At 35.8% G+C, this 18,536-nt stretch overlaps 1 protein-coding gene across 4 annotated transcripts in view; it reads right to left on the minus strand.

The window, feature by feature from the left end:
- Positions 1-12,094: 12,094 nt before the first annotated feature.
- LOC111915505 (uncharacterized) overlaps positions 12,095-18,536 on the minus strand; it is a 30,063-nt gene continuing 23,621 nt past the window's right edge. For all 4 annotated transcript variants that reach the window (XM_052768264.1, XM_052768263.1, XM_052768262.1 and 1 more), the window contains 5 exons: positions 15,907-16,572; positions 14,513-15,244; positions 12,709-13,827; positions 12,537-12,579; positions 12,095-12,398 (listed from right to left, as the gene is read on the minus strand). In XM_052768264.1, coding sequence (XP_052624224.1) covers positions 12,556-12,579; positions 12,709-13,827; positions 14,513-15,244; positions 15,907-16,572 — 2,541 coding nt within the window. In that variant the 3' untranslated portion in view covers positions 12,095-12,398; positions 12,537-12,555. The remainder of the gene's footprint in view (positions 12,399-12,536; positions 12,580-12,708; positions 13,828-14,512; positions 15,245-15,906; positions 16,573-18,536) is intronic.

An 18,536-nucleotide genomic window follows, 5' to 3' on the forward strand; every position in this document is an offset into this window, starting at 1 on the left:
TACTCTCCCTTCTTCTTAGAATAGAGAAACTTTTATCTTTCTGTCCACTTGATTCTTCTTATTCGTTCTGCTATTGACTTAAACTTTTTCAATCAACTAAGAATTACACTTAATCTCATAAGTGTAATCATATTTACTAAACCTTTAGTAAATCATGACGAATATCCTTGTTACTCTTGTGGTGGACTTGATCAACACACAACTTTGTGTACTCGATCTCCTAGTCCTTCACTTGACACTTTGTCAACGAATTAGTCTAATTTCCAAATATGAAAATTTTCATTCATCATGCAACCAAGTTGCGTGATTCCAAATTTCTGTCCAACTGAAACTTGGGTGATGAGAAACTCTCCCTATTTGGTAAATTCTTGACATTTCCATAAACAACATAATTAAGAATCACATCCATTTGTTGTAGAAATATGCAAACACCAATTTTTCATAACGATTTCATTGCAAGGAAATAAATAAATAAATAAATGAGTCAAACCAAAATTTATTTTATTCATAAAAGCAGCGGAAATCATTTGTCCTTGCAATGCAAAATCAACTGAAAAACTATGTAATAAATATTCCTAACAACTCTATCTAAGCTCAAAATCTAATCTTCGAATCCATGTCTTCGTGATTAGATTCATCTTGCTATTTCATCAATCTTCCTCTCTTTTCATCGATCCTGTAAAACATTCAAATGCAATCTTATCACATTATGTATTAAGAATCAACGAATAGGAACTTAATCGAGTTAGATAGTGGATTTTACCTGAAGTACAGCCATACTCTTTGACTCTCCCATCTTCTAGACTCTTCAGGCTCTTAGGGCAGACTTGTATCCAACGCCCTTTCTCTTGGCAGCAAACGCAGGTCGGTTCTCCTAGAACGTCCTCGGAAGCAAGGTTGGTTGACTCTCCCAACAAATACACTCCATTGCTTTGCCAAACCATTTCTGATTCAGCAGCAATGAGCATGTAAGTTAGGTCAATGAGGTTTGCGTTATGATCCGTCATATAATACTTTCTTTTGAACTCATTATATGATTCAGGGAGTGACTGTAGAACCCAGCCTATAGCCAACTCATCAGGGAATGATGCACCCAACATTTTCAACCTATCAATGTGTGATCTCATTCCTAGAATGTGGGCACACACGGGTTTACCATCTTCATGTTTCATTTTCAATAGGGCTTTAGTGACATTGAACCTTTCAATTCTTCGATCTTGTGGGTTAGGGAGAACAACAGGAGGAGGAGGAGGAAGTGAAGCTTGATTTCTTGTTCCTCGATCGAATCGTAAAATATCATCTTCATGTGGAATGCTTGTTCCACGGGACTTGAGAAGACCATAGTTGTCGAACTTTGACATCTACAAAATGAGATAAAACAAATTCAAGTTAGTTGATTGATTGAGTCCTTAATAAATCACCCAAATGAGATATTAAGGCTAGGACCCAACACAATACGCTACAACCTAGAAAAGGGATGCCATAATCTACTTGCAGAATATTTGAAGGTAAGTGAATGACGATTCACTAATTTTCCACCATGAAAAACGAAAAAGAAATTTTAGTTTTAAATCTATGAAAACTCCTAGATCTTTTGAGATTCATTGAACATTTCAATTGCATGTTTAAATCTCGATATGCCCCTCTAGTTTGTGATTGGGATGCCGAGGATCACAAAGCGGGTGTGAATAACCATGCAAATTTACATGGGGCCCTCACATGTTACGGTCACCTATTCGATGTGCCGGTAAAACACACACGCTCCACCGAACTATGACAAACATTGAGTCATCCTTTGCTACCTTTGCTTAGAACCATTTAGTGTGCCAGTAAACCACACATGCTCCACTAACGTCTTCACAAGGGCACAAAGTGTAATTTCATGGAATTGCATCAATTCACTTTTGCCTAAAGTAACTAAGATTGGGAATTTGTAAAAACATTTAGTTACTTTTGTACTTCATTATACTTATAATGGAAGGTTTTGTCCTATCCTACCCGTTCGGCTAACGACCCTCCACTAGTCAAGAGTGCGGTAGGTAAGAGTGGATACCCATTCAATCGCCATTTTATAGGAAATTTCCTTAAACACCCCTTATAGACCAGCTTCGTGAATGAGGCCTACTAACGGTAAGACTGACTTTTACTCATACATATATATATATATATATATATATATATATATATATATATATATATATATATATAATGTTAGACTTTTAATGTTATATATAGTATAGGGTGTATTTTACACTTTTAAAATACTATGTGGTCAAATTTAACAATTATACTTTTAATTCAATTAAATTGTAAACCAAAACTTTATGGATTTATTAAATCTCCTTTAATTATACACCTTAATTAATTTATAAAACCATAAGGGCGTGATTTGAACTTTTCAAAACAATACTAGGGTTTTAGAATTTAACATTTCTAAATTAAACTTTTAATCAACTTTTAAATTCCAAAAACTTGAGGGCAAGTTTTGAAACATTTTAAAACATTAGGGTTTTAACTATTTAAATTTCAAAACCAAAACTTTTAAGTTCAAATTTAAACTATAAAACCTAAAGGGGAAAAATTGAAAATTTTCATAATACAAGGATCAAATAACAAATAATATAAATTAAACAATCAATTTCATCATTATCTATATTTGACCTAATTTCAATTTCTTGAAAACAAGATACCCAATTAATACAAATAATCAAACTTTATCATATAAGGAAGTTATTATCCAATCAATAGGTAATTATCTTTTGTTTTATGAAGGATAATCACCCAAATATAATAAAAATCGGATTTTATCATAAAAATACGTTTTTGGTATTAATCCTTTAGCAAAACAGCAAGAAATCCCGATATTCCCTCTGTCTGACGCTTGGACTCGCAGAGTCAGGGATTGGACTCGCCGAGTTCATCAATTGACTCACCGAGTCAGGTCGGGCAGAGGCCAAAAAAAATCAATTTTTAGCTTGAACAAGGCATCAATACAATAGAAACCAATCAAAGCTCTGATACCACTGATGGGTTTTGGTCACAAGAACATCCTATGTGCTCATACAAACCCTAATGCTCGGATCTAGGTTTCTCTATTGTACATGCTATTCATCCAAGACTTTAAACCCTAGATCTAGCATATGATAATCAATATTAACATAAGAATGGGTTTAAGATATTACCTTGATTGTTATGTAGCAATAACAATTGCAATTCCTCCTTGTAATGACTTTAGAAAGCTTAGAGTCACAAATGTCACTCCTCTAATGGTTCACAAACACCAAGAGCAAGAGGATGAAGAAGAGAGGAGAAGGAGGCTGCCCAAAACGTGTGGAAACCCTAACCAATTAGTTCACCACGTTTTTGGGGCATAAGGGTTCTTTAAATAGAGAGGCTATTAGGGTTATCTAACAAGGAAACCCTAATTTGGATGCTTAAGCCCTAAGCAACCCATTGACTTCTTCCTTAAAGGCCCTAGGACGATTTCTAATGGGTTTCCCCATAGAATCCATCCAACCTTATATTATAAGGTCATCCATAGCCCAAATTCAATTATCTTATAATTACAATTCTAGACCCTTAAGTTTAATTAATCTTTTTTAGCCACAAACTTAATTCTTATTAATTCTTGACTAATATTAATTAAACAATATGATTTCTCCTTTAATCTAATATTCTCATAATATATTAATAAATCATATTTAATCCTTTCTTTCCATAATTCATCCTATCAAGTTGCTTTGGTGAAGGCAACCCAAAAGGACCATGCACCATCGGGTTAAGTTCATACCAAAATAGTTATGGACTTAGACACTAATCCAACAACAACATGTCCTCAAGCGTCTGAATCATCTACTCACTCTGCATGTCTGTTTGTGGATGGTATGCAGTACTAAAATGCAACCGGGTACCCAGCTCCTCATGAAATTTATTTTTAGTAGCTAGAAGTAAAACACACGTCTCGATCCGATACTATCGAGGTTGGCACTCCATGCCGTGCCATCACCTCTCAAACACAGATCTTGGCCAATTTCTCTGCAAACGAACTCTTGCTGATAGCGAGTACAATCACCCATATCGCGTCTACTCCACGCGCGGTCCTCGAAAGCTTGGTGATGAAATCCATGGTGATTTGTTCCCACTTCCACCAGGGAATCTCTAAAGGTTGTAACGGACCATGTGGACGTTGGTGCTCAGCCTTAACCCGGCGACAGGTCAAGTACCTCTCAACTACGCATGCCACATCCCTCTTCATACAGGGCCACCAATAGTCTCTCTTCAGGTCCAAATACATCTTGGTGGCACCTGGATGGATTGAAAACGTCGATATATGTGCCTCCTCCATCAGAATACGGCAAGCCCCACCGATAGGGCACCCAAATCCGCTCGTGGAAAGTTATAAGCCCATTACTGTCTGTCACAAACTCGAAAACCTGCCCAATCACACGCTCTTTCTTAAGGTTCTCCGGTCTCGTAGTCTCCACCTGAGCCCCTCAGATGGTATCTAAGACTGGAGTCATAACTGTGATCCTCATACACACGTCCTGGATCGGAGCGCTCTTAACTCTGTCACTCTAGGCATCGGCTACCACATTAGCCTTGCCTGGGTGATATAAGATCTCACAATCGTAGTCTTTCACTACATCCAACCATCTCCTCTGTCTCATATTCAGGTTGGGCTAGTCAATCAGGTACTTCAAGCTCTTATGGTTCGTGTATATAGTACACCAGACACCATAAAGGTAGTGGAACCAGATCTTGAGGGCGAACACCACCGCTCCTAACTCCAAATCATGGGTGGGATACCTCGTCTCATGAGGCTTCAGCTACCTCGACGCATATGCTATCACGTGACCCATCTGCATCAACACCGCACCCATCCCTGAAATAGACGCATCGCAATAGACTATGAAGTCCTCCACTCCCTCCGGAAGGTCCAACACCAAAGCTTCGCATAATCTCTGGCGAAGGGTCTCGAATGATGCCTGCTGCTCAGATCTCGAATGAGCTTCACACAATCTCCCTTCCGGGTCAATCTGGTGAGAGGAATCGCAATCTTGGAGAAATCCTTGATAAATCTCGTATAGTATCCAACTAATCCCATAAAACTCCTAATCTCGGATGGCGATCTCGGCATCTCCCATCGCATAACTGCCTTAAGTGTTGAGGCATCCGGTCAGAGAAACTGGTTCGACTGGGATAGCCAAAACCGACCAAGTTACGGTTCACCCATAGCTATTTGTCATACCCGTTCTTCTTAGGGGCTTTCTGGTTTATGATGAATGCATGGATGCCTCACCGCTAAGAGAACGTATGCACGCCAGACTGGGTAGAGGAGTTGAAGTAGTATTTGAAAGCCCAAAACTGAGGAAGCGTGCCCAAAGCTCGACAGGCCATCTCGAAACAAACTATTTTGGTGACGACATTCATATTCACACTGATATGTAGACCATATTCATATCTCCATTCGTCTCTCCTTCTACGTTCATCACATCTACCATTTATGGTCATTGTGTTTCTGGTATCCCTCTCACTCTCTCGATATCTCTCTCAATTGTGTGTATTTCTATGTTTCCGATTTTTTTAGGTTTAATTCCGATTTTTTTTCTTTTTATGTGGCTGTGAATCTCTATGATTTGTCTTTTGACAGTGAGTTTATTTGTTTTATGTTATTTCCTCTTGTAATTTATTCTTCAATCAGATAAGGAAATCCATTGTAAATGCTTCCAAATTCATTATCTTAAGGCTAGAGGGAGCGGTAACACTCCTACCATATCACCTTTTTGAGTGCCACATCATTTTTTTTGTCTTAGCATTTAATTCTTAGCATTTCATATCTAGTGGTAATACTACTAGCATTTCATGTTTTTTTTTCTTTTTCAAATTTAATTAAATTATTTTTTTTTAATACACAAATATTTAATATTACATAAATTCTTTTTATTAATACACAAGCATTTAATATTACATAAATTCTATTTTTTTAAATACAAACACTTACTATTAAAATAAAAAAAGGTTACACTAATTTAAAATATAATACTAAATAAAAAGGTTTCTATTTTTGGATATCAAGTTGTTTAAATTTTGGGAAAAAAAAATACCAAATTACTGAAACTTTAAGGACCATATATGTAAGTTCTTTATCTTTCTTCCTCAATTCTCTGTTTAAACGCACCAAATTTTACAACAAAAATCAAAGCTTCGACACCTACCAACATCCAAAAACGGAGGGATTTTTTTATGAATTTGTCAAATGTGAAGTGGGATCCGCTAGCACCAATCACTGCAAACCAAACCCTCTCTCTCCTCTCGCTATACTCCTAGCAACTCATCGGTAGCAAGCCCGTAGCGCATGCTAGGGGTGGTGTGCAACGTGCTTAGCGAGCACTTGGCGAGCGTTCGTAGCGGCCGACTCCCTCCAGCCTAAATAGTTCTTTAAGCTATCAGACTTGTTATGTATCAATTTAAGAACGTGGTCTATGTTTAGGTCACATACAAAAGCTCAAACTATTATGATTTGGGTAACCAAAATTTCCCTATTTTGGTATAAATGAAAATCATATTCTCTTGCAAAATATCATTTTCATTGGATACATTACCTGTGTATGTAGTTCTACACTTTGTAAACTAAACTGTTTCTGGAAATCTATTTTGGTGGTTGTTGATTGTTTTATTGTTTTTGTCAACTGATGCTTTTATAGATACAATAAATAGCATCACATGTGTGTTTATTTGTGTATTATAGCATTTAGCTTCCATTTCTTTTTCTATAACAACATTGTACTTTCAACCTATTTAAAATGTACCTTGGTGAACAGGACAAGTTATTCCGCCTACTGGCAACATACATGATCAAAATAGGTAACAAATGCATAGTTATAATGTTGTAATAGTATAACTATAACAAGATATTAAATATGTGACTGTATGAGTTTACATTTTAAGTTTGCAAAGGATATTGGACGTGTAGATAAAGATATGGGAGGTCAACATGAGGCATCTTCCCTACATGATGAAGTAAGTAAGTCTATCTTATAAAATTTAAAAGTTACTTGCACTTTGAATTATTTCTAGGGTATTTTTGTTATTGGAAATTTGTATATGCTAGATAATCCAAATCAATATAGCTATATGATATAATGTGGATTTAGGATGTAGTGTAGCGTATAAAACTTGAGTTAAATGAAGGAAACTTGTTCTATTTGTGTCATCCTTGTTCTTTGGTGCAATTTTGTGGGGTTTAGGTTTACTGGAACAAAGTACAATACTGAGGAACGGCTTGGTGCGAAAATAAAAACAAAGGGCATTGTTGTCTTTTGTGGGTTACTGTTAAATGCGACATGTATATTCAAGATTTTATAAAACACTGTGACTATTGTTGGCAAGGGATTAGAAAGAGTTGGTTTCATGTTCTAAAGATCTGGTACAATAAAAATTCCAAGGGGTATTTTGGTCCTTTTTGGAGTTTAATGGATCTAAGACCTGGTGTAACTATAATTCTAGTCCTCTAGTTGTGTTAATTTTGATTTTGGATGCAGTTTGATGGGGATTGGTTTCATTAGAGAAAAGGGTATCCTTATAGTTTACAAATTTTTTGAGTTTGACATAAGAAAAGTTTATAAAAGATATTTTTTGGGTGAAAATGCATTGCACTTCCAAATTTTTTTATAACCATTCTGCCCCTGCTCAGAAATGGACAATTACTTTACTTTATACTTTCTTTTTTATTAAGGTGTTGTGCTTTAAAAAAAATTAACCAGTTGATTATTGAAGGAAGGTTAGAAGACATGTTACTTAAAGCAAAGGGCATGGGTTGAGGCTGAAAAAGCTTATTCAAGCCCACTAGAGGATAATCCACTTAATCATGTAAGATTCTAAATTTACTTAATTAGAAAAAAAAAAACGAAATGGTTCATTCCATTTTAATGAAAAAACTTTTTGAATGAAAGAAACATTTTGAATTGGCTGACAGAATGGAATGTGAGCATTATAGAGGAAATGTGATTCCTTCCTTTTTGTTATTTTTCAAACCTTATTAGAGGGGGTGATTTCTTTTCATTCCATCATTAAATGGAATGAAAAATTGCAATATTACCAGTTTTAACCGTGTAATTTTTAGTGATTTAAATCTTTGTAAAAGAAAATTAATTCTTTTAGCCAAACTATAATTTTTATATTTTATAAACTAAAAAAATATTATTTTTGTCATAACCTTATTTAGGTGTTCCGTGTTTAAGAGTGTACAATAGGCAACATGATTCTCCATTTGAATATTATTTTGACATTAATTATTTGTGATGATGCTTTTAGCTTGTGGTGGGGTATCAAATACATGTGAATTATCTTATATAGATTGTAGATTGACTTGGGGGGATTGCTTATAGAGTATAACATCCAAAAAAATTAAGCCAAATTAAAACATTTTAATTCATTTCAAAACCATTAAGTTCATACATCTCGTTTTCAAAATAGTTTATTATCAGAGTTTCCCCTATAACCATATCTCTTAAATCATAAAACATGAGGAGCGGTACGATCACGCCTTCGCCTTGCCACGATCTCCTGAAGTACCTGAAACATAACACTACAACTATAAGCCCGAAAGCTTAGTGAGTTACCCCCAAAATACCAACCACACATAATAACATACTCATATCATATCACAAATAGAACAGCCACGCACATCGGGTCTACTGTATGACTGGTCCGCCCACACCGGGCCTTCAGTCCACCTGGTCCACCCTCCGAGTCTAGGCATGTACATCGAGTCTACAGTGTGATTGGTCCGCCCGCACCGGGCCTTCAATCCACTTGTTCCACTCTCTGAGTCTACAGTATGACTGGTCCGCCCGCTCCGGGCCTTTAGTCGGCCTGGTCCACTCTCCGAGCCTCGGCACGTCTGGTCCGCCCTCTTAGGGCCTTCAGCCTATCCGGATCGCTCGTTGGGCCTTCGGAATATCCGGTCCGCCCTGGGTATGTTGGCCTACAGCACAAAGCAGGACCCACTTCAACCCAACCCCAGTCCAACAATCATGTGCACATAAACATATAATCATATACAATCCTCAACCAGACAAACAGTCTAACAGATCACATAGCATATCAATATCCTAACCAGGATTCCGACCTAACCGGTCACTAGCATAACATTACCTTATATCCCGGGTACCGACCTTAACCAGGTCTCTAACACATATCATCCTAACTACCATGATGCAAACATAGCAAAGCAATAACAAAACAACAACTACCAAGATTTCCATCCGATAAAGGGCCGGCCTTGGTGCCGTAGACCCTGTCGATATAGTGAGGATAACTCAACTTGAACTGCTGAAACACTGTTGGTACCCTTCTGGCTGCTATCTGACAATCCCCGCACTGCTGCTCCTCTAGCTCCCCAAACTATCAATACCACAATAACACTTAGCCCAAAACAATATTCTCCTAAGGGTAAATTGACCATTTTACCCTTAACCCAATCTGGTCCATGACTAAGGCCCAACACTAGGTAAGCTTCTCAAGCCCACTGGTGACCCACTAATGGCCCAATTTGCTACATTGGGCCCAATCCTTTAATGGGCCTCACCCTAAGCCCAAAATATACTCCTTGGTCCATATAATATTATTTCTGATGGCCCACTAAGGCCCAAATACCCAAACATGCCCCAACCCATGGCCCAAAAACTCATGATCCATACAGACAGAGTATGCGGGGCGTACCCCCCATGTACGTTAAGCGTACAAGCAGAATGGTGAGTACGTTGGGCGTACATCACTTTACGCGGGGCGTAAACTCGCTGAACTAAAAGTCCTCATAAGTTCTTAATGGCTTAAGCTCTTACGCCCAAACTTCAGATCCATCGACCAAACATGCCTAGGATCCATAAAGTCTCCAACTTTATCCTTTGGGACGTCCATAAAGCTCTTAACTCAAAGTCTTAATCCATTAAGACCCACCTACATCATACATGAGACAACCAAAGCCATTGGGACCTCATTTTTCTCACTCAAGACCTCTCCTAAGGTCTGAAAGGACAGCTAATCTCAACCAACTCACATCATGCATCACTTTAGGGCTTTGGGACAAGAAATGATGTCAAAACTTCATAACACCAAGATCTACATAAAATAGATGTCAAGCAAGAGACTTTATACCTCAAAAGGGTTCCAGGAGATGATGCCTTCCCAGATCTACGAGCTCCAGCCACCCAACTCCTTCCTTGACAACTTACTCTTTTCCTCTTCCAAGCTTAAACCACCAAGATGAGCTTTTCAAGGCCAAGATCTCTAAAATGGAGGTTGGAACGTTCTAGGGTTTCTTCTGAGGTTAGGGAGGCTGATATGGGGGCTAGGGTTGAAGCCATTATGTTCTATTTATAGTGGCTCACCCTCAAATTAGGGTTTAAGGACTCTGAGCGTATGTTGGGCGTACGCGTCCTTGCACCCGCGACCATTTGCTCTATAACGTTGGGCGTAACCCAACCTATGTTAGGCGTACCCACGCGTGTCCCAAAGGTATGCATGGCCTACTTTGACAACTTTTTCCATTAAGGGCCATGAATGTAACTTTCTTTAAAATGTCATAACTCCTTCATCCTAAGTCCGTTTCCGACGAACTTTATATCCATGAAAAGGTAGCGAGAAGCCCTACGCTTTTAGCAACACACCCCAGCCCGAAACCTTCTCGAATAAAACCCATTGTCCATAAAAGACCAAAACGCCCTTACTCTTGATCTCAGAAATTCATAAATAAGTACTTTTCGAACGGGGCGTTACATAGGGGCTGCAAACAGATGAGACAGTTATTGCAGGAAAAAAAAAACATCTTGAAGCAAATCATGTTGTTTGAATAACCCGAAGAGTTGAATCTTTTTTTTTTTTCGTTTTCTGTTTATGTAATTTGCTGGAAAATTGTGTTAAGGTTTTATTGAGGACATGATGTAAGTTTGCATGATAATTGAGACAATGCCAAAGGGAAAATAATTACCCCCAACCTTTCGTTTTTATAATTTGAGGACAAGTTTTATATTTTTAAATTGCTCATGAAATATCTTACCATTTACCAAGTTCCATGCTTGTTACTTAAATTGGTTAAATACAAAAATCAATGACGAGTTTTTTTTGTAACTAATTGGATAAATCAACGATGACTTTGGTCACAAGTCGGATAAGACAGTGACAACTTTTTATCGTCACTAATTAGGTAAAACATTTCATTGATTAGTGACAACATTAAATGACGAAACAGTTTGTCACATATTTAATGATCAGTATATTGTGGTCACTATTTAGTGATCGTTTTTATACTTATAGTTACTTGCGGCCTTTATATGAAAATTTGCACCTGTCTCTTTTCTTGGTTGGCAAAAAATTGAAATAACTCTAAAGTTTAATCAGATTTTTATAGGTAAGAAATGAAAATTATAAGTAGCTGAAGATGGGAATAAACCAGTGTTGTAAAAATCAATCTAGGCGGACGATTAATTGGGATTAATCACTAGGTGGTCTTTAACCGAATAGGATTAAAGCTAATCGATCGGCTTAATCGGTTTTGGTCAAAGAGGGTCAAAGTCGAAACTAGACGGTTCTAATCAATCCTAGGCGGCCTAATCGGCCAACTTTTCAAATTTGTAAATATTAAACCAAATTTTTCAAAATTTCAAAAGTTCATAGTATTTTAATGTTCAACTAATAAATAAAAAAAATAAAAATTAAATTTTAAAGTTTTTCTCCAGAATGGTCAAAATTTCTATTTTTTCAAATATGCAAATATCTAAATTTACTTATTTTCTTAAGATATATTAAAATTTGAATAATTTTTCTTATTAATTGGATGATAAATTATTGTGCTTGTTAAACTTATTATTAAACTTTTATGCTTATTTATTAACATTCTTATGATTAAAATTAGATTTATAAATTCCTGAATAATTTTCTTAATAATTAATGGTTTCCGATTAATCCCCGCCTAACCGGTTAATCCCTAGACACCAAAGGTAGAGTAAACTCTACTTCTAGTTACTCTCATGATATTTTCATTGAAAATCCAAACAGGATGTTGCATTTATTTATATACTATAGTTTCATAATATTTTCATTGAAAATCTCAATCCTACTTTTGCATATATTTTTCACAAGTCATTCCTAATTTTCCATACTTGTCCAACATTTACCAACAACATAATTTAGGTTAAGTCACTCATTATCCCATTAACACTATTGATAAGCCCATATAACCAATGAATTTGAAATATTGAAATCAACATCCTCAACCAACAAACTTAGATCATTAAGCAGCTTGCCACTTGATACATATGTTTTCCCAACATCTTCATAGCATCCATGTTCTTTAATGTCCTTCATATGATGAACAATTCTTCCCTTGAATATTCATCCTGACATAGAGTCAACATTCAACCAAACAATGAATGGGGTATTAGAAGATTGACATCATCATGAAGAATACATCCAAAAATCACGAACTAAAAGGCCTTTAATTAATAGGCAACTAGGAACATGAAAATATAATTTACCTTTAATATTCACTTCACATTAATCAGAGTCTTGTTTGAAATCCTGCATAAAGTACATAAATATAAAGCTGAAAATGTAGGTTGCGGTTTTTGACAATATAACAAAAAAAACTTGCATGAAGCTTTTCAAATGTAGTTTAAGAATTATTAAAGAAACAAAGATCTGATTTACCTGTTGTTTGATCTTTATAAGAGAGTTGATGTCTTTTTCCCCTGCAGCATAAAACGAGCCAAAATTTGTTTCAATTTCTTTTAGCTGTGGAGTAGTGGAATTTCCCTTGGTGAAGGTGGTTATTGCTGGGCATCTGGAAATGCTCAAAGTATCCAATAATGGGAATGAAAAATCCTCCTTCCCCAAGCTAAACCCCTTAAGACATGGAAGCCATTCTAATGTCAAGGACTTTAGACGAGGTAACACAAGTATCTCTTTATTCGTCTTGCCATCAGATTCTTTCTCTTTGTCTTCTTCTACACAAACATCTGCATCCTTAACAATCACCTCCTCCATTTGTCTGCAGTAATCTATATGTAGCTCTTGGAGTTGCGATAGACTACCAACCATGGAACTAGTAAATACATGTTCTAAACTGTTGCAATTACTAATTTCAACTCTTGTTAGTTTTGGAAACTCAAATGCTGTCCCCAAGCTAAACCCCTTAAGACTTTGAAGAAGTTGTAATTTCAAGGACTTTAGATGAGGTAACGCAAGTATCTCCTTATTCGTCTTGCCATCAGATTCTTTCTCTTTGTCTTCTTCTACAGAAACATCTGCATCCTGAACAATCACGACCTCTATCTGACTGCAGTTCCATATGCGTAGCTCTTGGAGTTGCAATAGACTACCAACCATGGAACTAGTAAATACATGTTCTAACCTATTGCATACACTAATTTCAACTCTTGTTAGGTTTGGAAACTCAAATGCTGTCCACTGATTGCTCTTCCATATATACCTCAGACAATCGAGACCCCGTAACTTCATTTCTCCAAGGTTTGGAAGATTGACAAGAGTAGTGGTAGTTGTTTGTGACGATTCATCAAAACCAATTCCACTATTTCCATTTCTCCCTGCTGCTTCCAATGCAGTTTCAAATACCTCCTCTACCCCATCACACCAGCTTACATGAATCTTTTCCAGCTTTTGCAGTTGCAGCAACTCACTGGATGGAATAATCTTTTTAACATCATCATTAAATTCCATATATAATTCGATCAAGTTATGAAAAGACCAAGTTGTCCCTTCTGAAGTAGCAGGGCCCAAGGTGTCACCGTATAAACTTTGGAATGAGGTCTGCATGTCCAATAAAGAAAACGCCAGAGGCATATATATGTCAAACAAAAACCTTTGAAATGTCATATATGTGCTGTACCAATTTTTATGAATTAATACAAGATATTATAATTATTAATCACAATGGTAATTGTAACTATTAACTCCAACTAAAAGTTATCCGATGGGTTGCTGTTTTTGATCTCATAAAGTAGGTTACTTTTGACCTTTTGCCCTGGTTGAAAATAGAAAAGCTTGATTCAAGTGACTAACATGATATGAAAATAACAATCAAAAGAAGTAACAGATGAGCCAATAACTCACTTAGAACCATGAAGAACAACAATCAAATGTAGTAACAGGAAAAATTTTGTCATTGAAAATCAAAAGATTAAAAGGGTTTCTAGCTGTTCCAGAGGCTAAGAAAAAATGATAAAGAAACAAGCAAATCAGAATAATAATGCTCCTCCCACACACGATTCCAGGTACTAAAAAGCCTGCAATAACAACTTTTGACAGAAAATACCTAAAATACCCTTTCCACTGAAATACACTATTTTTCCCTATCTTGCTTTCCCATTTTGGCCTTCCTAGAACAACATAAACTTAGACTGAAACCAGTGTGAATGTGTTTGAAGTAAATTTACTTGGCAGGAATGATATATTTCTTAATTAGATGATGCCAATTAAAGAAATATATATATACCTGATGAAAGTTAAGGCCAGATTCTTGATCAAGAGCATGTCTGCCTAATTCTGTGTGTATATACTTGAGTTGGGGAGCTGTGGACCCACCAGCTGCAAACACCATCATTTTTGGGCATTCCGTGATGATAAGTTTATCTAATGAAGGCATCTGGAACTCATTCTTCCCCAAGAAGAATCCTACCAGCTCTGGTAGATTGACCAATACAATGGACTTTAGACAAGGAAAGACCACAACCTTCTTAGAAGAAGAAGAAGAAGAAGAAGAAGAAGATGCCCCCTTCGTTGTTGTTGTTGTTGTTTGCTGCTCTCCATATTCATCTTCTTCCTTCTTCACAATCACTTTCATTCTGTAGCAATCCTCTATCTTTAACTCTTGGAGCTGTCTCAGGCTTTCAAGTGCAGAGAATGTGAATATATGTTCCAAACCATCACAATTTTCAATTCTTAATATCTTTAGATTGGGAAGCATAATAACATTGTTATTTACTCTTGGAACTCCACCATTTCCTTCATCACCACCACTCTTTCTGTTTTTGTTGCTGCTCGTCCCTAATTGAGTTTCAAATACCTCCTTCAGACCATCACAATACATTACTGTCAGCACTTGAAGCTTTTGCATTTGTCCTGCTGCATAACATGGAATCACACTTGACAATGCATGGCATTCATATATAATTATCTCTCTAGAGTATTGGCATAAGCTCCAAGAAACACCACCTGCTTCAGACAACTGCAACACCACATGGAAAAATGATGTAAAACTAATTAAACTATATACACAGCTTTTGTATAAGAAAGTTAATTCAAAATCTAGCTTTTTATATACTAAATGATACCAGTGCTCTCCACATCAAAAATGTACTTTTGTTTTTTTTTTTTTAATTAATTTCGGGATTTATTGAAGAGAAAATCACTTTAACTCCTAAAATATACGAATGCAAATTCAATGAAAACAAGAAAGCACATATTTAACAGAATAACCTTAGAAAAAATAGTTTTGGGTGATATTATATATTGTTCTATTCTACAATATCTGTCACCTGATGTCCCCTAATATCTAAAATGTTACATTTAACTAAATTCTGGGTACAATGACCAGATTTTCACAAAAGGTGATATTCTCCTCTCCTACTGGCCAGTACTTGCTAAATACTGCTTTAACAGAAATAAAACTTAAATTGCCTATATTACCCATCAAAAGATGCCATTATCATTTTATTGAACTTCCATAACTGCCCTTACTAGAGTTTCTGAAGTGTAGCAGCTGTGTCATAGCATCCATCCCTCTAGGTAATTATTATCTTAGTATAGTGGGTATAAAATGTATTATTTATAGAATATTGCAAATTAACAAGGAAATTAAATAAATAATTGAATATGTACAAAGCATACCTCAAATTGATCAAGAACAGCAGTAGTTGTAGTGGTATTGTTGAAAGATATTTCATTGCTCCCCTCATCCTTGGCACCACCTCCACCAATACTATTCAGATTCCTCATGAATCTTAGAGTGAGAGAATTAAGATGAGGGAACAAGTTGGTGGTTGTGTGGGTAGATGTAGTCATTTCTTCATCCTCATCATCTCTGTTTGAAACAACTTCTTCAATACCATCACATCTTTCTATATGGAGTTTCTTTAGGTTGGAAAGAAGTTCTACCATGAGAGGTGAAAACAAGTACTTAATGCTTCTGCAAAACTCAATATTTATGGTTGTGAGGTTGTGGAATGGGGATTCTGATTGTTGTTTTGGAAGAGTGAAGAAATTATTCCAGTTGCTGCACTTCCACACATGACTCGTGTTGTCCATATTCCTTAGATACAATTCCTGGAGGTAGGGAAGTATAATAGGCTGTTGTTGGTTATTGTGAGTTGTTACCAATTCTCTACATGTTGGACTCTCACTCTCTATCTCAAACACCACCTCCACTCCTTCATAATTATCCAATTTAAGTTTATGGAGGTTATGAAAAGAGTGCATGAGACAGGGTGGGAATACAACATTAGAAATACTGGCAGTGGCTTCTTGTAATGTCTCTTCCTCTGACAGAATATCAGTCTGCAAAGCAAGAAATGTAATTAGCAACCTGTGTACTGAATTGTGTTAATGATTTATGATTCCACGTCCATTAACAATTCTCTCTTATAATTTTGGATTTGAAAATGGTTATTTTGATTTTAGGTATTTTTTTTTTCAAGAAACAGTTGCAAATGATGGAAAATGCCAACAGCTAAAAAATAGTTTGATCTTTCACCTTCAAATAAATTATTAAAAGATGCTAAGGATCCTATGCAACAGGATAATACAAACATAAAGATGCAACTTATTTTCAAACAAGAATCAGAATTTAGCTTGAAATTGAGTTAATAAGAAAAAGGTAGGTTAATTGAAGGTTAAGTTAACTAAATTTATCTGCCCTAGTATGGTGGTACCCTTCTAAGATTATAAAATAAAAAAATAATAACAAAAAAAAAGAAGATGAATGAGTTCGGTCTTGGGCATCACAATTAAAAAACAAAGAGAGTAAACTGTAAAACTGGTCACCATTAAAAGAGGTCGCTTAAATACATATAAGATGACCATTTTACCCCTTGTTTTATATATTTATTTGTTTATATAAATTAAACTCGGCCAACCATAAACCAAGTCACCTCCTTTGTAAATCACATACCCCTTCCCATCGCTCCCAGGTGTAACTTATCCACCCCACAAACCATCATGAACAGATCAAGAAAGAAAGAAATGGGATGAAAGCAAATTTGTTTAAAATAAAAGATTCCTTTACCAGACCCACCAAACGCACCTGGACCTTTTTTTTCAAGCTAATCTAATTATAATGTAGTAGATTTTTATCAATTTGAAGTAGAAAATCATTCCACTTGTTATCAAGATCAAGAAAACAATTGATTAATCCAGAACTTAGGAGTTGTTGGTCAATATTTGATCCAAATCAGGGTGTTTCACACAACTGGATTCTAAAAGATCAAATGGTACCTGGAAGAAACCTTGGCCGTTGGCCGTTGTAAAGAGGCTACGTATATGGATGGATTGTAATTCCAAGCATTATAGTAATAAATCATACTCAAGAACCTAAGAGATCTATAATACAACGGTGACACCTCCATTTTATCTTCAACCATGTTTATAACCACCTGCAGACCAACATTCCCGTTCTGCCCAAACCTCCACTCAAATCCATCAACAAAATCAAAAATTTGACGAGATTCGTTCGATTTCACTTCCAAATACTCACCCTTTTGATCAAAAACTTTGAAGTGATCGATAAATTACAAATATATGGATATTCAACTTTTCGTTATTGTAATGAGCAGCAGCAAGGGATCGTAGGCAGTGAGAGAGCGACGTAACGCCATCGTAAGTGACGACTAGTGAGAGAGAAATTGGGTGAGACTTGCAATTTAGGGTTTTGGATTTTGTTTGCTATTTAATTTTAAATGCATAGATCACAACAAAGTATTAAAAATTATCAAAAAAAAAAAAAAATTACATTTCTAGTTAATGTGGTTGTCAAACTATTACCGTTCTTCCTTAAATTTTGATATAATGTGATACAAATTGTCCACATTTTTTGGTCTTTGATTAATATTGCTAGATTTTTATGTTAAATCCAATATATATAAAAGACTTCTTTTGTCTTCATATAAACAATATATAAAACCTATAAACTAAAATGATTAAATATATAAATTACATTAAAAAAAATACAATATCAAAGATTCTATCCCATTCTCCCAAGAGAAGTATCACATCTCCCCTCTCTCTCTCTCTCTCTCTCTCTCTCTCTATATATATATATATATATATATATATATATATAGATATATATATATATATATATATATATATATATATATATATATATATATATATGTGTGTGTGTGTGTGCGCGCGCGCGCGCAGGGGCAGTTCAACTATAGTGCCCATAGTGGCATCGACAACCCCTGTCTTTTTCGGATGCAATGTAATTTTTTTCGATTTTTTGTTTTTGTTTTTGTGTACTA

The sequence above is a fragment of the Lactuca sativa genome, chromosome 2 (assembly GCF_002870075.4).
Source record: "Lactuca sativa cultivar Salinas chromosome 2, Lsat_Salinas_v11, whole genome shotgun sequence".
In the NCBI taxonomy this organism is placed as follows: domain Eukaryota; kingdom Viridiplantae; phylum Streptophyta; class Magnoliopsida; order Asterales; family Asteraceae; genus Lactuca; species Lactuca sativa.